Below are 25,274 nucleotides of genomic sequence, written 5' to 3' on the forward strand. Positions count from 1 at the left end.
AAATGAAATTACATGAACTGAACTCTCCCCTTCTGGGACACTCCGAACCTTTTCAAAAGACACACACTGCAAAAGCACATAAGCACCCCTCCATTTAAATTATCGTGATTAGACCTGTGCACATTTAATTCACTTGCAGCATACCTGACACTCTATTCCAATAATACGGTAGTGAGACTCCTTACATTCCTTCAAACAGGGGGTTAAAGCGATAAACTCAACAGAAGACAAGAAAAATAATCCTGAGTGGGTGGTCTGCTTATTAACTTTACAGGTTTTGAATACAATGTGGTTTCTTTTCTCTGTTCTCTCTCTCACTCTCTCTCTCTCTCTCTCTCTCTCTCTTTATATACAGTATATATATATATATATATATATATATATATATATATATATATATATATATATGCACACACACACACACACACACACACACACACACACACATATACTGTATGTCTCTCATCAATAATGCATGGCTCAAAAACTCATAGCTGAGTGTCTGTAATATGCCTCTATGGCTATGCAAAAGTAAGAAATGGCATTCTATGGATTGCATTTTTATCAGCAGGCATTCTATATTGGAATTTCATGGCCTGTTACCATGGTTGCCATAAGCAGGGGCTACTGACCAGGTACTGCAGGCGCTGTCTCTCCGTCTCCGGAGTGAACTCATTGGACATGGGAATGACCTCGTTATTACGGATAATGATGGCCCTGTGGAGAATAAACAACATCAACACACAATGCTTAGCTTTTTAGGCTACAGGGTGGGGATTTGTTAGAGTAAAGATAAAGTAGATGATGTGTGGCTCAAGACTATCACATTACAGCATGTCTGGCACAGTCATCCCCAAAGGATAATTGTTTAGTCTAGGCTGTGACATTAGCTGCTGAAAAATCAAAGTAGCATGCCCAAACAGGGATGATGCAATTGCCTTGGAATGGAGTACAACCATCTAGCTGTTTTTACACTGTTCTTCCAGCAGGGGGTACTGTTAACAACAAAGACGATTACAGAGACTCACTATGACAACACAATATGGCCAGAGCCATATAGATAGGGCTCTAGGGCTCTGAATATGGCAAGTTGAGAAATCTATTACTAGCAGTGTAAGATTTCACAGGTTAGAAAAAGATATACGCAGATTCATTTGGAACGTGAGCAGACACCTCTCAAATGTATTCTTAGATTACCTTCAAATGTGCGTTATGCAAATGCCAACAGGTTTAGATGTACAACGCATGCATTGTTTTACATATTTCATGGGTGTTAACCAGCCCAGAGAATAAATGCATCACAAAAGGGCTTGTTTAAATGAATACATGTTAATCTAAGACTATGCTGATGAGTATGGGTGGATTGCAGAGATCTGACATGTATCTATTCTATTCTATCACCAGACCAAGCTCATTGGTGACCGGTCCCTGCAGATTTGTAATGGAAGCAGGATAGAAAAATGTGTTTTCAGCCTGAGCTGCAGGGCCAAATCCAATCGCCGGCAGATTGGGCTGGGTTTACCCAGTCTAACTTGTCTCTGACAGACACAGCAGTCCTTAATGTATACGGTTTGGTTAGACTGGTTCAATGGAATCGTAAAGACCTAATAATTCTATGATGTCCGGCATCTGGCTACTAGTATGTTCTTTTATTCATCACAATGTCTGTTCTGCCTTGTGGACCACAGTATAGTGTGCTGTCTCAGTCTGAATAATGCCTGTGTTTAACTCAAAAATGCATCCACTAAATCCTTCTCCCACAGCAGATGCCCTTTTTGCTCAGCAATGTTCCTCTCAGTTTCCCCCTAAGCCCACAGAAATAAAAACGATGCTGCAAGAAACTGCAGCCACAGCAGGACCACAAAGTCCTTCACCCAAACCTCATGCTCACCCTGGCGCTGTGCTCCTCACATCTGGTGACTCTCAGCAGGGACACTCACATTGGGGCACCTCACCAAGGTGTTCATGCAGCGTAATACTGTGTATACCGTAATTTCCTGACTATTAGCCGCAGCTTAATGCATTGATTTTGCAAAATTTCTTCAGCTATGAGGTTCACACACGGGGCACAGTTAATATGGTACTAATATGGTTTAGTTTCTTTTAACTTGCATAAAACACTGCCCTGTGGCTTATACACAATGCGGCTAATTCACAGGAAATTGCTGTATGCAGCATAATAGTGTACAGTATATGTAGGCATAAGTATATGCATACTTGGTACAGATACACGGTATGCTTGGGCAGCTCTAGACAAACGATTTCATGAAACTGGATTTATTCAAACTGAGAAGGAGTCAACGCTGTTGAAAAATGTCCGTTCCCAATGGTAGGCCTACTGAATTTGTCATAAAACGTAATTTAAATGAAAATGAAACCAGATGATATCCAGATGTAAAACAAATTGCATTCATTTGGCCTGACGTACAGGTACAGTAATAACCAAGAGCTTGGATCTGCAGCGGTGGCTCACGGCATTGTATTGCGTTAAATTAATTACCGGTACATTGTGTCAGGGCACATTTGATACTGAAGCGTTACCTGCTGTCGCCAGCGTTGGCCACATAGAGTTTCCCCATCAGATGGAGGGCAGCCAGAGAACAGCAGCCTCCTGATATGCTGTACGAGGCCTTCTCTTTCTCTATCAGGTCGTCCTGCACACATAGAGAGAGGACACTCACAGTGAATGGACAGCTCTGCAGGACAGTGGAATAGAGTAAACAATGGTGAACAGTGGCCCTCTGTTGAGTGATAATATACTTGGGTGAATATACTAATTGGGCTCTGATAATACACTGATGGTCAGTTTTGTTTGCCTTGTGTTGTTGTGCAAACCCTGTTGCTATATCAGTCCCAAAACTATCTCTCAGTATTCAGTTAGCATACACAATTATTTTCCAACCCTATGAAGATCCATCCATCACACAAGCAGACATATGTTCTGAGCCTTTGTTGCAAAAAAACAAATGCTATAGCTTTACAATGTTCATTATCACTATAAAAACTATTCAATGCAATTATTCAATTGCTGTTAACAGTGAGTCTGTTGCTACTGGTGTTACCAAGAGGATATATGAGTCTTCAACATCTATGAGAGTATTTAGTTGAGATACAATCAGAGGTCGCAGTGGAGAAATAGCTACTGATTTCAGAGTGTGATCACAGGATATTTCACACATTATCTCTCAATCTATGTACAGCAGCCAAAGAAGGGAAATCATCCCTATCTGCTTCTTCACACATGGTCAAACAGTTAACGCTACGTCAATCTTTCTCTCACAAACAACTTTAACCAACCATTTCTACTGCCAAGAAACATATTTCACGAGACACATTTCTAACCTGTGCTGCTGCATTTAAGGCAGTCACAAACAATTCACACATATTTTGTGTCGATAGGAAGACTGCGATAAGTGGAGATCTATGAATATCAAATGTAGCTTTATTTTTTGTATCTATCAGTAAGATTCAGTATGGGTGGTTTTTAAAGGCTGACCTACTGTATGTGAGCAGTTTTCAAGTCACAATCTAAAAGTGACCTTACATAACATTTAAAAGTAAGTGGAGCACAGGGCATTCATTCAAGGGCTGACCCAGTGGTAGAGTGAGTCTGAGCGGTCTCACAGGGACGGCCATTCTCTGGTTTCAGGTCTAAAGAGAAGCCTTCAGGATCTATCTTCCCTCAGAGTGAAGAGAGATGGGGCGCTTAACTAAGTTTCACATTTCTAAATCGATCTAAAGTCTTGTGATATATGAAGTCCACGTGATGAGCAGTGATTCTGCATTCAGTTGACGCAGCCACCATAAAACCTTTACTTTCCTCTATACGTGGATCACAGTGATACCTGTCACATCTGCCAATATAATACCAATGGAAGATTCAGTGGATTTCGAGGGCATTCAAAATCATCTTCACTCTTTGGATTCCAAGTTACTGTATGAACTTGATGGAGCTTGTTGTTACATTGAACTGTAATACATACCACAATAGCTGTTGAATCTGTTTGCTGATTTACCTAACAATCTGATCACCTATACCTACACCCCCTCCCCCCTCCCCCCACCCCAAAGGCCGGGACACACCAACCCCATAATTGGCCGCTCGGTGTCGGCATCGCTTCGGTGTGTTCAGAGGCTTTTTTGACCGACCAGGGGAGACGGGAGCCGACAGTCGGCCGTCGGGTTGATGTGTCTCGGCCTTAACACCTGAATTCTACTGACAGGTCCTGCACAGGTAATCCTGAGTAAAACTCCACTTAATATCTCCAATTATATCAAGCGCATAGGCTGGAGAGACTGGTGAGGCTGGTGATCCTCAGGCTGTTTGCTGTTCTGTTCTCTCCTTCAGACTTCTGAGTCTGAGTGCGGCACATTCGCCAGGGTGAACTCAGCAGTCTGAGGACACTTCAGGCACATTTGAGCCAAGCTCAAGCTACTGAGGTCAGCAGTGGAAAGAGACATTAAAACTAAAAAAAAAGTGTAACCTCTGAGAGAGATTCATACACCAGCTGGTCTTGGACAGATGCTTGTTTCAGGTAGTCTGGAAGCCAGCCCAAATTTTCTCGGTCCATAAAATCTGAGGGCAGGAAATTGGGTCTGGAGTTGTTTCACAGAGAAGTCTAGGCCTATGTGCCTGTTTAATATGTGTTCAGTCCAACCAAATCAGCTTTAGCGAATGATGAACAGGTGAACAACAGTGAAGCAGTCAATCACATCAGCATGCTTGAGTGGATTTAGCTTACAAACAAAAAATGCTGAGATTACGCTACTGCATCCTTTATACAAGATAGTGACGGTGCAATATATTCAAAAGATGAACAGAAAACAGCGATCAAAGCAATTCACATTCCCAAATTTTGTGGATGGGGCTATTTAGGCTGGAATATATTCCATAATCAATCCAGTCAATGCCATTGTAAAACCCAGAACAACCCTTCACGTTGACCGCATATTGCTTCATGTAACTCCGCCACCGTAAATTGATACAAAAGTTGGAGTAGCTGCGTCTTGATGTTGCTTGGGCCTTGGGCCTTGGGTTTGCTTCACAAAGGAAATATATACAGTATGTCTTGGTGGAAGAATCTATGAATAAATAATTAAATTTCACGTCGCTGTGCATTTATTTTAGGAATTATTTCCATATGTATGTAGTAACCATTTTAGAAAAGCAATAAGCCACTCAAGTCTGTAGGTTCCAGTGATGTTTTGAACAGCTAAGGGGCGTTGTTAGGCGCGACGCAAAGTGTAAATCACTGAAACTTACTGCCTCTTGGGGCTCATTGCTTAATAAGAATTTGAGTCTTGCTACTGTACACAAGGCCATGTTTCAGGAGGGAAATTGTCAACGTTTGACGCTAGCACAGTCCACGAGTTCATCAGCATCAACATCAGTTCACTCATGAGATCCATCCTCTGCAGTGTCCCACACTAGGAGCAGTGAGAGCACAACAATGTGAGTCAAAGAGCATGCACACACACACACACACACACACACACACACACTAAGGGGTGGGAGCAGTGTTGCCAGATTGGGTTGAGTGATTTCCGCCCAATCACGTTCAAAAACCCGCCCTCTTCAGCAAAAAACTGCGCCAACAACGATTTTGTCATAGAGAACCATTTAACAAAAAAAAAAATGTTGCCCGCCTAAAGCTTATTTTCCCCCTCCCCACGAAGTCAAAAGAAGCCCAATTGGGCGGGAACCCGGCCAATCTGGCAACACTGGGTGGGAGCAGTGATACTGGTGAGTAACGAGAATGAGGCACACTCACCATCTGTCGGAAGGCGTTTTCGATAATGCCAGTGATCAGGCCCTCCAAGCTGATCACCTTCTCCATGTGGAAGCGGGAGGACGGGTCGGTCAGCGCGTCCTGCTCCTCTGGCTCCTGGCCGGCTCCCTTCTTCGTGTCCGCCTGGTACGGGCTGCCGTTCTTGGCCAGGCAGATAGGGGGCGGCGTGGAGGGGTTCTCCAGCAGGTGCACCACGTCACACAGGCGGTCCCGGATGAGCCGGTGCAAGAGCTTGGATGCCATGAGGGCGGCGCCAGAGCCAGCGTGGCCGTCAAACACCCCCCAGAAATGAAGAGGGATGCCACTGGTGTCCTGGGAGAGAGAGAGAGAGAGAGAGAGAGAGGCAGATCATTTGAATTATTTACTCATTACTATAATTTACTGCAATTGTCAATTTCACAAACAACATTTAACATTTCGTTTTAAGTTTCACATTTTTTTATCCAGTAGTTGCTGTTCTGTTCGGCAAAGATCAAAGAGGCTAAAAGTCACCATTGTTGCATTGTGGCCTCAAGAGAGAATGAGAGAAAGAGAAAGAGAAAGAGATAGAGAGAGAAAGAGAGAGAGAGAGAGAGAAAGAGAGAGAGACACGCTGGCCACTGACTTTGGCCTTAGTGTGGCCCTGATGCGGCCTCGATGCGGCCCAGATGTGGCCTCCATGTGGCCCAGATCTTTGTCTCAGGTTCAGAGTGATGTTCTCTCTGACTATAGCACAGGCACAAACAGAGCCAGACTCCTACAGCAACTCGCTCCGGTCGACTTAATTGAACCCAGATGCTCGTGTGAGGATGCGTCCGCCTGGCCGGGACAGCGAGAAGCATATGGCGCTCGCGATTTGTCATGCTCAGCGGCTGATGGGGCTCGAGCGTGTAAAGGTGCTGCTGTCCTCGTGAGTCATGGACGAGGCCATCCAAATTGGCTGGGTGCGCGTGGGCATGAGTCAAACGGCATTAAAATGCAGCACCAGCACAGCACTGTCACAGCAAAAGCCAAACAGAACGCGGCTTTTAAATGGAGCGTAAGACATGCCGGATTCGTTTACGACCCGTTTTGGTATGAGTTGTTTTGTCACTTTACACGGATGGGCCGGCGTGCATTTACATGATACTGTTTCCTCTTGTGAACTCGTGTGCTAGGCCGCCACTGCAATGTGAGCATGATTCTGTATAAAGGAAATCAGGAGAGGAAACAGCACCAACACAACAAATGTTGAATCCAGTTTTGGCGTGACTAGATCAGCAATCAAGGCGTTGCAGTCTGCATTTTAATATTAGTTATGTAGGCCAAGCTTAAAGGGACACTTCACCGATTAGCATTAAGCTTTGTATCTTTAGAAAACCAGTCATGTTTTTGAATGGTCGTGCATCATTCCCTCAGTTTGCCTTGAGATAGGAGAAATACAGATTTCAATGTTGGACTTCCTGCTTTCAATGATGTAAAAATCATCATTTTACATCATTGAAAGCAGGAAGTCCTATTCATGGGTTTTATTGAAATCCGTATTTCTCCTATCTCAAGGCAAACTGAGGGAAAGATGCACGACCATTCAAAAACATGACTTGTTTTCTAAAGATACAAAGCTTAATGCTAATCGGTGAAGTGTCCCTTTAAGTCCCTTAAGTGTAATTTTCCTGAAATGTTTAGTTCAATGACAAGATTCCACTGAAACACACAGAATTAAAAAATTAACTGAAATGAATTCATTGAATTTCTCACTGATACAGTAATACAAAATGAGACCTACAATGCCCTGCATGTGTGCACCCATACAGCAGGGGGCAGCGTAGAGGCATTTCACCCATTGTGCAACTCAACACCACACCCGTCTGCCACAGCGCCATGCAGTCACCTGGCAGAGGATACACACACTTGACTGCAATTACAATTTCCCCCGACATGGCCCACTGACAGGATTTCCCAACTCGGGGGAGATTTAATCTGTGTCCTCCACTGAAACATGTGTCACTGACTCTCCGCAGGCTCTGCAGGAAGCCCAATGTCCCCCGTTCACCCCCCCCCCCCTGCCCCGCCGGTTACTACTACTACTAAGCCAGGCCGGAACATCTGTCCAATTCCAAGTCACTGGGGAGAGGGCGGGGCAGACTAATGGGTGATGTAATTGATTTAGTTGAGAGGATGAGAGGGTCGTACTGCCGAGTGTGTGTCTCTCTTTGTGTGTGTGTGTGTTAGGGGGGTGTGTGTGGGGTGGGGGGGGGGGGGGGTGGGGGGTTGTGTATATGGAGGAGGGAGGGGTCACTGGCCCCTGATACAGTATCGACCACTCGGGGTAAACACTGCTGAGATTAGGATGTCCAGTTCTGCTGTTGGCCTTTGCCACAGAGTCCCTAAGAGTGGGCCATTTCGAAGCTGCCCACATTATGGAAACAAATTAACTGATGCAAACAAATTAACTAACGCATACACACTCAAATTAGAGATGCATGCACTCATCAGCAAGGGCACAACCAACCCCCCCCCCACACACACACACACACGCACACAACCCATACACACACACACACACCCCTAAGTAATTAAAATCTCATTAATGGGACTTGAAAAGGGGGCTGACTGTAATTATAAGTGTATCACGGAGAGCCCTGCTACTGGCCACTGTTGTAATCACATCTGACCCCGAGGCAAATCCCCTCTAATCTGCTCAGAAACGATCTCTTCTCACCCAAACTTACCTGTTTGCTCCGGTTCACTCACAGCCCTGCAAGACTGTGTGCTATCCAGGTCAACCCTCATGGGCCCTGGCTCCAAGTAAGGTGATAAAACCTCCAGTATATTCCCTAACAGGGCATGACAAAAGTGTGCCATGACAACAGATGACCAGGGGCATTCTTCACAGCATGTCTGCCTGGTCCGAGTAAGTTCTTTATATAGTCAGGTCCGTTTGAATAATTACGCTATCAACGAAACAAATCAACAAAAAAATGCTCCAACAAAAGAGAATGCATGCTCGAGGGCAAGTTTGTTATTTGCCCATGTCACTGCTGTTTCTTGTTGTTGTTGTATCTATCTGTTTTTCATCGTTTGCATATTTAATGAAAAACCGTTCTCAATACAATAACGCTGATCCAGATGCCGTGAGACAGTGAAGAGACCGACACGACACGAAGCGAAAGGGAGAGAGAGAGAGAGATAGCATAGAGACGAGTATTACCCAGACCAGACGCAAAGCCAGGTCTCTGTGGGCAACTGGACCCCACAGTGGTGGCATGAACAGCCAATTGGGTAGCCAATTGTGCCAAAGTGCCCCCCCCCACACCCCAAAAGAGCAGACTGCTGTGCGTGTTCTTGTGTTCTCACTCACCGCACTGTCGTCCAGCAACATGGACGTGCGATGCTGCTGTTTGCCGCTGATCTTCCTCACGTACAGCAACTCACAGGACGCCTGGTCCTCATTCAGCATACTCTTCCCAGCATTGATCACCCTGAGAATGAGAGAGAGAGAGAGGGAGAGGGAGAAAGAGAGAAATTTGAAAGATCTTTATTGAAGCATCATACGGATCAAGGACTCCTGAAAAGGCTACGATGTAGCCTTACCCCAAGTGCACCCACATCACAGTAAAAGAGCACCCAGCACTAGGTAAACGATGCTATTAACTGACTAAAGAAATGTGTCTACACAATTTGTGCAAAGAAAGGAAGGGAAAGAGAGAGAAATAGAGAGGGAGGCACCTTATCCCTTGCAAGGGTATTATTTATTCATTTGGCTGATGCTTTTATCCTAAAAAACGACTTTCATACGTTCTTACAAGGGCCCGTTTCCCTGGAGCAACTCAGGGTCAAGTGCCTTGTTCACAGGCACAACGGTGGCAGCCAGACATTGAACCCTCAACATTCCTGGCTACTACTTGCTCTTTAGCCTCTATCGCTACCACCGCCGCAGCGCAGAGTAAGGAAAGGGAACTGAGAAGAGATGGACATCAAGGGAGCGGTGAAGAGAGAAAAGGACTGATAAAGAAAGATAAGAAAGAGGGCCAAGAGGACAAACGAGGGTAAGAGAACATACATCCATTTTTGAAGTACACAACTTCAACAACATACTAATTAAATGCAACTTTACTGTAAGCAGGAATCTGGACCACACTAGGACATTCTGCAATACATGTAATTATGATGCTATTTGAAATGCGGGCCAATTTCCATCAAACGTTTATACACAGCTGAAGTAATATTCACTCATCAGTAGAGGAAATGCTCCAGATGTCTACCAACAGAGAGAGACGATATAACAAAGAGACAAAACGATGGAAACGTGTTTAGAGCATAAAAGAAATAGAGAAGAAGAGAAGACATGATGAGGAGAGAAACGGAGAGATAGAAAAGAATAAGAAAAGGAGAAAGAGGAGAAAGGTAGACCAAGCCAAGCCGTAAACACAGTTACATGAGACGCCTCTCAGCAGAGCATACGATACAGCAAACAGTAGAGTAGTGGACACCCCTCCTCCGTCTCCACTGTGAGGCCCTGTCTGCTTAAGTGCCCCCCCACCCCCAACCCCCCCCCCATCTTATTGATGGCAATCAGATGGGCTCTTCCCGACACTCCCTGACCACTAGAGGAACTGGACAGGGCGCCAGGGACTGGAGGAGATGAACCTGGCCTCATGACTGAGACCTGACTGGTGTGGGCTCTGGCTGGGCCTCTGAGACGGCACGGAGGGAGTGCCATCAGCTGGAGACCAAGACTGGCTGGTGGTGACTTGTGACTTTTTTTGTATACGGTGCTATCACTGTGACATACAGTATTTTCAATTTTTCAATGTTTCACATGTTTTTTTTTTTCATTCTCACTCTGCCGTCCCTATGTGTCACAAAATAATAAGGCGTTGAAGGTCTGAATCTTAAGTGTTCTGTTCAGATTCAATAGTGTTGGATATGTTGCTGTCAAGAAGGGTTGTGTGCCCTCAGTATGTTAAATTTACATTAAAAACAAGAGAAAAATATGTTGAGGACGGCCTGTCGCAATCAAAGCTCTCCCACTCTTCCATCTATCCTGGGTAGCCTTTCTCATTTTGTGTGCAACTTTTGTCTGCAATTCTTCCCTATTCAAATGTTATATTTAGCATTGTACAATTACACATGAATAAAGTATATCAGTATGTGTGATCCTTTTTGTGTGAGGCTCAATTCACACCAAAGATCTGCGATGAGACGAAATCTTTGCAGCAGGAGTTGCAGCGGTGTGAATTAAATGTTGCACGTCATTGCAAGCCGTCACAAAGCATCAACTTGTCTAGTCGCAGTTGCAAGGTTTTAGAATGTCGCAGCTCATGTCATCTCAAATCTTTGGTCGGAACCCCACTTTAAGTATCATAACCATGGCCATAGTGATGCAAGCACTTATTAGCAACTGTTGAGTTGAGAAATGGATTTCTCTGTAAAACATATAAGGTTACAATTTACTTGAAAATATCACTGTCATGAACATTATAAACAAGTCATAGACGTTTATGACATAAAGCTTCTGTCATAGTGTCATTTCTTTTTTGTCATGAAAAGTTAGGGCTAAGGTTAAGGTTGGGGTTATGGTTAGGGTTCATGTGTCATGACTCATGACAGTATCATATATTCATGACAGTGTCATGTCACTCTTATGTACAGTAGATACCTTCAAGTAAAGTGTTACTCATTATATTAACTTCAACAAATTCAGCATATCATTTTGTTTGTTAAATCCTGTTGTCTGACTCTACTGTTGTTATCTACAAGTCAACGACATTACAGCCTGAGATGGAAGCGAGGAGGATGTTATTAACTTTGAATGGATTAGTGTTATTTCTGCTCTGTCCTCTCTGTGGTTGTGTGGATGTTATCTACAGTGGCCTTGCCTGCTCCTGCGCCTTTCCTTCAGAGCACAGCAAGCGTAAAATGAATGGCTCTCATCTCCTTTGTTGCATGCAGGCGAATCATCAAAGCACTGAGGTTTTTCAGCACGTTCGGTCTGTGATGGCGGTCTGGGTCTTCCTCAAGCGTTGTACAGCTAATGTAGTGTTTTCAAAGCAGCGGGGACCTCCCCAGTCTGCGCCACATGGATGTGTTTGAAAAACTGTGTGCTTGATCGCTAAACATTTTGACTCAGACACTGAGAAACTGCGTGGCTTGCAGCCCACCAAACCAGCATTTGAAGCCCGGTATCAACATGCTGAAGACATGAAGGGCTTTCTCAGAGAGGGCTCTCAGACAAGGGTTGGCTCTGGGATGGGTCTGTGTCCAATCAGTCATCTGCTACTCCAAGGGGGTCGCAGGCCAGCTGCAAAGACCTCCCTGTACTCAAACACTGTCTGTCTGTCTGTCTGTCTGTCTGTCTGTCTATATATCTAGTAGACAAATTTCACTGTAAAAATGTCCTTGTAAACAGTCAAGAATATTCTGCTGAATTCTGTCTATCTATCTATCTATCTATCTAGTATCTATCTATCTATCTATCTATCTATCTGCTATACGCATTCTGACTGATGTCAGTGTACAGTATGAATAGATATATGGTGATGCCGGTGTGATGTACAGTGCTTGTGAGTGGCGGAACCATGTATGTCCAACACATCCTGAGAAGAGATGCGCAGTACATGCCCAGTACATGCCCAGTAAAGTAGGTGTTGGGAATGTCATTCCCTTTCCGTCTGTATCTCAACCGCTCAATCCTGCCTTCTTAAAGTTAATAACCAAAGTAACCAGCTTGCTTCTTTTTCTTCTATGCTATGACAGACATGACGCATTTGCCAGAAATCTGGCCTGTGGTTCTGGTGGTGTTGGAAACATTTTGCTGGTCTAAAATGTTTTTAAAAGCTAGCTCGTAAAAAAAAAAACAGTTCTGCAATACTCATAAATGCAGAAGGATGAAAACCAAAATCATACTCTATCAGCACTGCGTGTCACAAGATAATTATCATCCCTACCCTCGTCCATTCCACAAATATCTCCTGCGTGCCTATTGAAACGAAACCTATCACTGCATGCAGATGGACAGCAGCTAGATGATGGCTTGCGTGAGGCAGAATCATTCATATGAATATTACATAACGTCCCCTTATGTGAGTTAGGAACACGGTGTTAAGGGTCATCACAGCCATCGCAAGTCATCTGAAAGCTCTATCATCCCTAGAGAACACAAATAAATCCTCGACAATGAAACTCCAGACGTTAGTTACTTCAGGGTTTCCCGCAGCGCTTTCCTGCTAAGGCGGCCGCCTTAACAACACAGGGCTGCCGCCTTAACTAGCGTCTTCAAGAAATAAATAAATAAATAACTATATTATGTATAGTGATATTCGCCGTATTACTCTGTCATGTTTTCTCCATGTCATTCCAAACCGTAGCCGCTAGTCTCCCTTCTCTGTAGAACGCATAAAGAAAAGAAACTTTTTCAAATCGAGTTGGCCTATGCGCACAGGCGACGCGCTCATTCAGCATGAGTAGCCTATTTGATATCAGGTCAGGTGCCACTGCCACGCATATCTCAGTGACTGCGAACACAAATAGCCTAAACCTTGCTAGATTTGACGACTCTCACAGGAATGGTTCTCCGTTGAATCTACCAAATGTGTGGGATGAGCGGCATAACACTTTTGAGCGCTTTATCTTTTTTTTTTAATCACTCGTCTACTATGAATGCATAGCCCACTGCATCTTGTCATTTGTTGTGACAAACACTTGTGCCATCTAGCCTACAGCTAACAACAACTTGTGACGGCTATTCATTCACGTGTTGTACAATACTGAAATTGTCTGAGGTTTACACAGGCTAGTTTAAACTTTAAACATAGCCTCTTGTCTCCATGCCAGTTTCATTCATCCCGACCGGGCGGGACGCACGTTTCCGTTTTGTAGAAATAATTCCTGAATGTTTTTGTTCAGAGCTGAACATGCAACTGTATTTGACAGATGACAGATTTGGTTGCTAGTGACAAAATATTAGCGTTCAATGCGGTACGATCTCGCTAATTATGTTTTTAAAAGCATTAAAAACGTCCCGGCTCTCTTAGGCTATATGAGCAACAGGCACAAATACAGCTCCAATCAAAGAATTGCAGCTTTAGGCTACTAAATCACAATTCACTAACTTTACCATACTTTACCATACAGTCGCAATGTTACATGTTCATACAGTTTCATCTTTATTTCATGATATATTCTAAAATATCCACCATTACAAATATTCTTGGTTTTAATAGAATATTATAATATTGACTGGCTTTAAAATATATCCTATGGTGCTATGCTGAGCAGTGCAAAGGTTTTGAAAGATACAAAAGGCCCTGCATTGGAGTTATAAACTTACACTTTTAAGGTATAATATTGTCTAAATTGTGTTAATGATGTTTAATTGGTTGCTGATTCAATTAAATCTGATACAATGAATGTGAAATCCAGGTATATTGCTGTCATTAGTGTCAAAATTCAACATTTTCAACATGCTGACAGCCTACTAATTTTTTACTTCAGCTGACCTCCTTGTCTTTAAGTAAATCAGAAAAGAAGTTATTTAGATAAGTGTGTGCTAGACTGCTCCTGTAGCCAACAATCCCCTCTCTACCCTTTGGGAATTGAACTGTTATATGATCCTTGGTGATGTAAATTATGAAAACCCCTTTATTTGGTTGGTCTTGATGTGGCCTTGACTCCTTTAAGACTCGGTCTCGACTCAGACTTGCTTCCTGAAAGACTCGGTCGTTGTCACTCGGTCTCGGCTGCAGTTCAACCAACGGTCTCGACACCCCCCCCCCCCCCCCCCCCCATCGTAGGGCAGTGGCGGCGATGCGGTGGGGACGCTACGGCGACGCCCCCTTCCCCTGGACAGACACCACCTTAACTAACACATTTTCTGGGGGAAACCCTGTACTTTGTACTTTGCACATCAAAGAAGCCCCCCAGCAAGATTTCCTACACAATACTACACATAGATGCTTTACAAACATTTAATACATTTAAATAACCCATCATGGTGAATTATGCATGTTTCATCTAAACATTCACCGTAGACTGTTGCTGCAGTGGGTGTGTTACTACATGAGGGAGTTCTTTGGTGTGGTTGAGATGAAGTCAGCATCTTTAAAGCTGTGGGGGACTCTGATGTTTCTTTTAAACAAGGGATATGCCACTAGTAAGTGGACACACAACGAAAGCTTGCTGGATTTACAACCTGATACATGTATTTTGACAAGCAGCTGAGATTAGGAGATTTGAGCACAACCACAGAGGGACCAACGACCTGAGCTAGTGATGAATTAGGTTTCCCATGAGTAAACATACACAAAAACACACACATACACACACACAGAGAAAACACACACAAACACACACAAACACAGAGAAAACACACACCCACGCGCGCACACCTAACGCACACACAAACCCACACACACGTACACACACAGCAGAGTTCATGAGGTGCCACTGAATGACACTCGTTGTTTCAGTGACCCCTGTGAGGTTGTGATTGCACTGTGAGCTTCCTCTACGGCTATGCCCCCACTCGGGATTATGAAACAGCATCTACTTTCTAATCAGCTGAGAGCTGTAAGCTGGCCTCTAAGAGCACAGCAATGGGATGCATTAGGAGTGATGACATAGAAGAATTAAAAGTCATCAGCTAAACTTTCAACTAGCATCTCAAAATCAGCGCTGTATTAGTTCACACGGTCACGTACCACTACGATTCCGTTTGGCAGACAAATCTCTGCCATAATCTGAAAATAGTATCCGAGTACACATTCAGAAAAATAAATCCTGCACATTATAAATAGGACATGATCACATGATGTTCGTATTTTGTGGCTTCTGAGTTATTGAGTTGGTGAACACAACTACTGTAGTGGTCAATGAAGAAATATCTTGTTCATACCAAAGTCTTTCCATACATGAATGAACATGTAAAAATTCTGTATGGCATGTGTTAATGGCAACCATAAAGTCACATTGATAGAAAATTACCACTACCCGTAATTTCCCGACTATAAGCCGCAGCTTACACATTGATTTTGCAAAATTTCTGCAGCTATGAGGGTAATACAGGGAGGCAGGTAATATGGTGTTAATATGGTTTTGTTTCTTTTAACTTGCATAAAACACTGTTCTGCGGCTTATACACAAGGCGGCTTATATGCGGCAAATTACTGTATCCAAAAAGTAACACTGCAGCAGTGTAGCAGTAGCCCAGGGTGTGATAACACAACATACAGACAGGTATCTGAAAGATGATTGGCAGTTGGGCATTTAAAGGAAGTGATAGAACTACCATGTGTATCTGAGATAGTGAAATGGACTTTGAGCGTGCTACCATTGTTGTACATCCTCATTACTGTTTTTCGTTCAGTTCAGCCAATTGAACAAGAACTTACAAGGCAGCTATCAAGACATCCATCTTTTACTTCAGTATTTTCATGTAAACATGACTTGCGTGGGGAAGTCACTGCTACGTGACTTCCAAATTGCCGTCCTGTCAGCAGTCAGCAGTTAACAACAGTGCTCTGTCAGCTGCATCATGATTGGCTATCTACTTCACGAAACTGTTTTAATCATTGCGCAGCATTGTAAAGCCAAACACCTACACAGCCAGATACATGCTGCCCACTCTCTCACGCCGTCATGAGGAAACTAAACACCCTGGAGGCGTCTCAAGCTGTTTGTGGTCATACAATGTCTTGACATGAACACACTACCATTTCCAGATCAGAACAAGTCCTCAACATTTATGATAATAATTTACGTCATGTATTCACACAGTCCTACACACACCCGATTTATTAAACTATTCGGTATAAGTAGCATCTATATTATATAAAATATATTATCATGGTGATACAGTATTTCTTGTTAAGATATTGCTGTGGGTGTGGGTGAATCCATGGTCAATGCTGTAGGTTGGTCGATGTCCGATCTGGGCCACGATTGGCCCACGCGTGTCCTGTGAGAGCTGCCATATGATATACGATATGTTTGACACCCACAGACATACATCTGTTTTGGTGCCCAACAGACTCCCGCGACCAAGTATGGTCTACGAAAAAAGGAAGTACATCGCTCCAGTGAGTTCCCCTTCTGCATTCACAATCAGGCCCTTTTACAAGTCAGTCTACAGCAGCACTTTAGCATGAGGAAGGGGTGACGTTTACAGTAATGATACCATCTCGACATGTGACATCTCTTTTAAAGCCAAGAGGGCTGATCCAGTAATGTCTAGGTGTAAGCAAAAACTGTGATCGCAGTTGTCATCAGACACAATGAAAATGCTGACTCCACTGTGGTTTATGCATAAAAATCCCCATGTATATTTAGATCTCACGTTAGTTTCCTCTTCAGCAGCCTATGGACACACTCAGTGACCTGGGTCTGAATTCGAACAAACCTTCGCAATGCAAAACATCACTTCCTGTTTGTGGTGAGCTTGAGGATTTCAAAAGCACACAACAACCTAGAGAGGTCGAGGCAAGAGTGTTTCGAGAACAATGACTGACAGTAATGACACCTTGAGTCACAGGCATAGTCCCACTGAAAACTAAATTCAGATAAGCATCATTGGCATATCCATACAACGGCAATGCGCCTTTTACAGTAAGAGATATCCAAACAAACTCGCAATCAGTATGCAATGACAAAACAATGGTATTCAATAGTGTTTATGTCTGTGAAAGGGCTCTGTACAAGGCCAAATCCAACTGTATTATCAATTGAAAACAAATGAATAATCATGACCTGTGCCTAAACGTGCCAGTGGCGTGCATCCATATCCAACAAAGTGGCGAGACTGGTTTGCATTGTTAGACCAGGCCGGCCGACTGGTACCATCCACAGCACCACAGATAAAGGGAGCATCACATTACAGTTTTATTGACTCTCCTAAGCAGAACTCGCAGGGCCATTAAAGACATGGACAATGAGCCATTCATTCATGGGCTCTGCTGAAGCAAGCCAGAGCCAATAGCCAATATGCACTGGCATATACTGTACATACCAATGCCGTACAATATCATTCCAGACATTTCACTTATACCAAAGATCCTTCATTACTGACAAGATAGAGCAACATAATGCATCTCTATGGTAGCAAAATTCGAACAGTTCCTGTCTGCTTAAGGAAAGACGTCATAGTGGGATATCGATCGGCAAGCAGTTCAGTTCAAATGTAACGGCACTTTCTAGGTCTGCTTAAAGGGGGATTTCGCCCCCCCTCCCCTTTGCGATAGCCTAACAGAACGCGGAAATGGTCGAACGTTTGCGCCTCTCACTCCGCTTTAACCCTCTCTGCTTATACTGTGTGCAGTGAAGACACAAGTGCTGATATACTACTGGAGGAAAAAAGAGAAAAAGATATCCGCACACTGTCTTGTATGCTCCCAGTTGAATGGCAGGTTACAATGCTTTGACTGCTCATCAGGTATACTGTACTACTAGAGAGCCCCGAGAGTAGACTCTGGCTCAGCCATCTCATTAAATTGGTCAACACACTATTCAAACACTGCTGCACCTAGTCAAGGGAAGAAGAGCCATTACCAGGTAACCTGAAAAACTAGCCCAGACATTTGTCTCTCTGACATGATCCATCTCCACCCAGTACAGGCACAACACGGGAGCCGGTCCCACACAGTGCAAGCTTTTGCAATTATGGTAAGACTACTGATGAGAACAATAACAGCAGCCTACACACACCCAGTGTTACGTAACGTGAAGCACAGTTTGTTATGAAGTGCGGTAACCTTTCCAACAAATTAATTTGCAACGGTGACGAGTTCGCATTCCCAACATGACCTTTACTGTAACTGACAACAATAATTCTGTGCATACTTCTGAATAGTCGCCCCACCTCAGTAACGTATCATTTCAACGTGCATGCTAATATATGAGATACATAGAGACATTTTCCCTGCTTTTTTCCAACTGCCACCGGCTAGTCAGGTGTGTGATTTCAGAGGGGCATTGAATCACACTCTCCTGCCCTCAATTGCCCTATTTTGTGCCTCGTGGACTCAGCATCACCACAACTTTGGACTTTACTTCACCGTGTCCCAGGAGAGCCGCAGGGGCCCCTGAATGAGAATATGTGACTCAGCAGTTTCCTTTGGATCTTATTAGTAAAGGATGCTTGTGTGTGTGTGTGTGTGTGTGTGTGTGTGTGTGTGTGTGTGTGTGTGTGTGTGTGTGTGTGTGTGTGTGTGTGTGTGTGTGTGTGTGTGTGTGTGTGTGTGTGTGTGTATGTGTTGTGTGTGTGTGTATGTGTGTGTGTGTGCATGTGTGTGTGTGTGTGTGTGTGTGTGTGTGTGTGTGTGTGTGTGTGTGTGTGTATGTGTGTGTGTGTGTTGTGTTGTGTGTGTGTGTGTGTGTGTGTGTGCGTGTGTGTGTGTGAGATATCCCACCCCTCTCCTGAGAGAGCAACTGACAGGTCTGTGCACGGACTTGTGACCCTGAGTCGAAGCAGCGCAACGTGCAAACTGAGACGACTGCCTAAGTGACAGGCAAGGCTTGCTATAGCTCACTCTCCCCACAAGGCCAGGCCACATCTGCGGGGAGAGGGCACGGCCGGGCAAACTCAAAAATCCAAAGTAAACAGTCGGAGTAGAAGAAAAAGTCTCATCTACAGTATTTTGTGTTTGCTATCACAGCAGCTTGGTGTCCTGTTCAAGACCCAACACAGTAGATGTTGATGCTCAAAGATCCCTAACCTATTCCTTTCTGATTTAGGTCGTGGTTCTCAGCTCCTAATCGACTTCACCCTTTGTGTTTCATTGTAGCATGGCTGAGCATAATATGATCACGACGACAGTTTCTTTTTTAATGTGACTAATTGATTGCTAAAGTGTGTGGCATTCTGTTCTTTGAGAGACAGCTGTCACTGTGAATTTAGTCAAACCCAAGTTCACCAGTCCGTGCTGTGACAACTTCGTAATACCAGCAGCTGAGCCCACCATTACATAACCAGAATCTCTAAAATGGCAATAAAAATGTTTTTACAAGACTCTAGTTTAAATAAAACAGTGTAGGCTTCCTCACAGAGTTTAATCCTGGATTAGCAGTGTGTTTTGACACATCATCAAACAGCTTGCCAGAGATGTTCACACGTTCAGTCTGCCCACACACTCTTTCAATGCAATTAAAAGAGTGTTTTAAGCAGGAAAACAGCTGCTCTTTTCCATCTTTTCTATCTTTCCCATCTTTACTTTAGCAGTGTGTAGTCAGTTTGTCATGATGAGGCTTGAACACACTCACTCTAGCGGGCTGTGCTTGACCTGGTCAGGGTGAGCTGGGTTGAGCGGGAGGTTGACCCAAGAGATGACCTGAGGTGGCTTGTGTGCACTGGAGTGCTGATGACCCCCCCCCCCCCCCCACCCCGCTCCGCTGGGTACCACTCTTGCAGGTGATACCAAGTGCTATGACGTCATCTCTGATTACACCTTTGCAGGGAGACCGTTGTCAATACAGCTCAGGCTCAGAGGAATTTATCCGCAAAAGATGCTGGATGAATTCCAACGAGTAATATGACATTCTCTCTCCTTCTTATTCTCTCTCTCTCTCTCTCTCTTTCTCTATCCCCCCCCCCCCCCCCCACACACACACACACAGACTCACATAGTCCATGATAAAGTTCTAAAAATGGTTCTAGAGCCAACCCTTTGAATATTACCTTAGGTCTATAGACCGTCTATCCATGCATGTACTCCTGTGGCAACAGAGGTATACTTACCTTATTTTTCAGCGACGCATGCCTAGAGATGCTGAATATTAGTGGTCAACTCATCACAGTGTCTGCCTAGTTTGTGAATGGGACTTTAGAACAGCCTAAAGGTTTGTGTTAGATCATCGGCTATGCCTTCATAAAGCTATAGCGAAAATGAAGGTGTTTTTTTTTTGTTTTTTTTTAACAGATAGCCTATACCGAGGAAGACATAGGCTACAGGCTACACTCGACAGACGTGAGATGTTGCAATGCAGTGGTCGTACTTTAAGATGTAGGCTACTATGTCTGCCACAGTTGCCATCTTTCTGAAAGAAAAACGCATAGGGGAGTAGTCTGACCTTCGCTACAGTGTAATTAAGATTCGGCTGTTACAGTCGCCTTGAAGGCTATTGCAGCTGACGCCGTTCTCTTGGCACTAGATAATGCGTTTCACATGCATGGAAGAGATATATCGACGCCAGACCTTTCTCAAACAAACATGACGTAAATGTGTACAACAATACAATGAATCTCGGTCTGTGATATTGCTCTGAACGACCATCACTGATTCTTAAGTTCGTCATAGAATTTTGCTGCGTGTCACTGTAATTTGTTGGCCGTTTGGCAGAAGATGTAAAATTCACCACTCACTCGGCATAGCCCGTCCGCCACGGCAGCCTGCTATCCCGCTTTGGTGTTATGACCGGTCTCGATGCATGTTCTGTGGAGTACTGCAGCAGCTCCTGCGTAAGGTCCAAAAACTCGGGTCGAGAATAGGGGAATCGGGGAGGAAGACCGTCCAACCCACAGTTCTGAACGTTGCCCGAGCCGTGCTGGTGGTGATGATGGTGGCCGTGCGGCATTATCCCTCCCACCAGAGTGGACATGGCATTTTTAACTTTGCTTATCATTGCGGTAATAATATGTCATGAAGAAAAGACACTGCGACTTCAAATCAATTCATTAATAAAAATGAACGGCGGAGACAAACCAAACTCCCGGAGATAAAACGCTATGCAGGAAGCGATCGTTTCTGACCCCATGTGACGCTTTGACAGACAATGTTTTTCTCGTAGAAAAAAAAGCCCGCTCTATGAGCCGAGTGCGTATCACCCAAGAGGATTTGGCAATGCAGGATGTATAATCATACCAGTCCGTAGGCTACGGCAAGTAACCTCCACAGCAGAGAGCGGTGCGGCGGTCCCTTTCAGCTAGCCACCATATCGTCATAGGCGGTGGGCGAGTGAATGCAGGCAACTAGTCTAGTGCAATAGCACAATAACCATGTGCAACAATTCCATTGCCATCCCAAATTTTGGTTACATCTTTATTAAACACTATTTTTCACGTTATAAATGTTGCAATGTTAAACACCTCCGTTATACCCTAATAATAATAATGTTAATAATAATGTTAATAAGAATAAGAATAAGAATAATGATAATGGAAATAGTAATAATAATGTCATTATTTACATGATCCTTTAATCTAGTTTCTTTTACATATTGTTCCAACAGCCTACAGTTAGAAACAATTGTGTTTTCATCATGTTACAGTGGGCTAAATATGTGACAGAAGGCTATTTTTAGTAGGCCTATTTAGTAATTAAAACAAATTCACTCACAGCTCACATCAACCTAAATCCCACCCACATGCTTCCCCTTTAGGCTAGAAGCTCTGTTTAAAAGAACAACTCAATTTACCCTTAATATTGTCCATGGTGTGTTGGTATGGTAGGCCAATATACTGGTATCTTCTACACTGCTGATGTTTGAGTACCCTCTTGTGGGCTGTGTGGTTCTGTCCCAGACCAGAAGAATCCTGACACAGGATTAATTCATATTCACAACTTCACCAAGGACTCTGGAGCCCTTACAGAGGGATATGCAACCTTCATAGAGGGATAGTCTATATTTGTATAGTCCAATCAGAACAGTTTCTTTATTAAGAATCGTGGATTTTTTTTAGGTCATACTTTAATAATTGTACAATGAACTTATAAATATTTTCTGTTGAATCAGGGACTAACGTCTTTGTGGACAGAGTTTATACCCACCATTAAGCTGGGTTGTCTTCAAGTTTCCAGCTACTGTTTAGCCAAAATGTCATTTGTTGCAGGAGCCACATTTAGAAAACTGAGATTGAATTATGCCCTAACAACTTTCTATTCTCTTCGTGGAACAGCGGGACAGAGATCTCTTTCAGACAGTTGGACACGGATGGAATCGAATCAACTTGTTGCTTCAATGGAATTCCCCACAGTTAGCCTCAGTGAATGGAGAGCAAGTGACTGGTCGTTTATGCTCATTACAGGAGCAAGCTAAGGTGTTGAGCTGTTGAAAATCTACCAAATGCATATAATTTAGCAACAAATAGCTGTCTTTTATGCATAATTATGCATTTACATACAACCATACACAGGGATTGTTGTTATAAAAGAGGTATTTCTAGATGATTCTATTTTCTTCTGACACAAAATATTGCCATATAAATTTGAGAGCAATGATGCACCGATACAGTAGATGGAAAGATGTTTTGACTGAAGTGAAATTTGTTTGTCTATACATCAGTGAGACTATTTCTAGTCTCATTATAAAAAAAATGAAAAGATGAATGCATCAAATAAATCTTCGGTACTATTCCTTTGTCTGAGGCATTTCTGCAGGCAGACTTAATAGCGGATGAACGCAAAATAATGCCTTAAGCACAAAGCTGAAAATAACTGCATTGTCTACTAGCTCAATAAATCATTATGTGAAGTGTGCCTAGCCTAGAATGTAAAAACAGGTCAGAGGCTTTACATACTATTGCATACAGTGCACTGCCACTTTAATCAAATGTAACCCAGAGTGACAGGCTGGTTAATTAGAGAAGGCTAGCTTCATGTCATTGACCTATTTGGACAGTTTCATTTACAGTTTACTTAGAGTATAATTTACTACTTTACTTACTGTACGTAATAACCTATTCATGCCTTTATATTCGCTCTCTGGATGATGAGGAAAGTAATTTCAGTATGAAAAGTTGTACGAGCCTCTGGAGACAGTGTTATTATCAGGGTTGCTTCAATCTTTTTTTCCCTTTTGGCATGGGCATATTTCAGGAGAACAATGCCAGGATTCATCTGACTCATACTGTGAAAGAGTTGCTCAGGGAGATGAGGAATCATTTTCACAGATGAATTGGCCACCACAGAGTCCTGATTTAAACCCGCTGAATGTCTTTGGGATGTGTTAAAAGAATACTTTATACAGAGGGTCCACTTTCCTGTTATTAATAAAAGATCTTGGCAAAAAAAAGAATACAACTGTGGACAAAAAAAAAACAAATGTTTTGCGCTTGCATAAGGTTGTTTGAAACCATGCCATGGTGAATCACAGCGAAAAGGAGGCCAATGAAAAGCAACTTTGTTCTGGCCTGGCAGTGTGCATAAGTCAAAGTCTGACCTGGTGACGGGCTACAGAAGGTCAGCTTTATGCTCTCCTGTGTGTACTTACCGCACATGGTCTACAGTCAGCTGTCATTTTTGCATACTGGGAGATATGCAAGCATAATAAAAACGAATACAAGAAGGTCAAGTTGAATTGTTTGTATGTCTCTGGCATACAGTATAGACAGTCGTGACGTATACTAATGTCTGTCTCTCATGTCTCTCTGTCAGTCTCAGGGTTATGATGAAATGTATAGAGCTGTGAGATGTGTATGAAACTAAACAAGTGACAGAGTGACAGATGATGATGACACCTCTTTTTCTCTCTCGGTCTCTCAGCCACTGGTTTTGTATCCTTCTATTTCTTTACTTTCTCATCTGTCATGCTCCCTTTCCTTTCTCTGTCTTCTCTCTCTCACCCCCCCCTCTCTCCGTTCATTTTGTTTTCAGCTTCTCATGCCAATCTAAATGTCTCTCTGTTTGTGTGTTTCATTCCCTCTCTCTCCCCCCCTCTCTCTCTCTTTCTCTACCCCTCTCTCTCCCCCTGTCTCTCTCTCTTTCTCTACCCCTCTCGCTCCCCCCCTCTCTCTTTCTCCCCCCCTCTCTCTCCCCCCCCCCCCCCCTCTCTCTCTCTCTCTCCCCCTCTCTCTCTCTCTCTCTCGTTCTCTCTCAGGTTCCTTTGTCACCTACCACAGTGACAGACAGAGCTTTGTCTGAGTCAGAACTCCCCGCCCACCAGTCTCCTCAGTTTCCTGTCTTTTGATGCTCAGTGCAGTGCTCAGGGAGACGAGTGTGCGCACACACATGCACACACACACACACACACACACACACACACACACACATGCACGCACACATGTGTGCATACACACTCACACACACATGCACACACGCACGCACGCACGCACGCACGCACGCACGCACTCACGCACGCACTCACGCACGCACTCACGCACGCACGCACGCACGCACGCACGCACACATACACACACGGACACACACACACAGACACACACACGGACGCACACACACACACACTCTTATCTGTGTCAGCGTAGGAAGCCCTTCTTGACACCTGGCAGTGTGACTCCACTGCTTCCACAGTCAGAGGTCTTATTGTACACCAAAGCCGCTGTAACTGATACTTTTGTGGAATGCGGAAACTACTGGAACTGGCATTACATTGTGACAGATACAAGGAACAGAACACAGTCACTCTGAGGGAAGGGAAAGACATTGCTACTCTCCTTGTGTCTTTAAAGTAATCAACATCTTTCAATTTAGCATGTTGCATTCAATCTTAATCAGATATATCTCCCTACCTGTGCATTATTTTACACGTAATCTCTATATGCATAGAGGTAAGGGGACACCACTGCATTGGTATGGTTAGCGT

General features: G+C 43.8%; 1 protein-coding gene across 1 annotated transcript in view; it reads right to left on the reverse strand.

Moving 5' to 3' along the window:
* ppm1j (protein phosphatase, Mg2+/Mn2+ dependent, 1J) overlaps nt 1–21,665 on the reverse strand; it is a 26,465-nt gene extending 4,800 nt beyond the window's left edge. Inside the window, exons 1-5 of the mRNA XM_062546430.1 lie at nt 21,100–21,665; nt 9,109–9,229; nt 5,772–6,101; nt 2,542–2,654; nt 633–717 (exon numbers count right to left, since the gene is read on the reverse strand). Coding sequence (XP_062402414.1) covers nt 633–717; nt 2,542–2,654; nt 5,772–6,101; nt 9,109–9,229; nt 21,100–21,359 — 909 coding nt within the window. The 5' untranslated portion in view covers nt 21,360–21,665. The remainder of the gene's footprint in view (nt 1–632; nt 718–2,541; nt 2,655–5,771; nt 6,102–9,108; nt 9,230–21,099) is intronic.
* Between the last annotated feature and the right edge of the window lie 3,609 nt (nt 21,666–25,274).

The sequence above is a fragment of the Sardina pilchardus genome, chromosome 9 (genome assembly GCF_963854185.1).
Source record: "Sardina pilchardus chromosome 9, fSarPil1.1, whole genome shotgun sequence".
NCBI classification, from domain to species: domain Eukaryota; kingdom Metazoa; phylum Chordata; class Actinopteri; order Clupeiformes; family Clupeidae; genus Sardina; species Sardina pilchardus.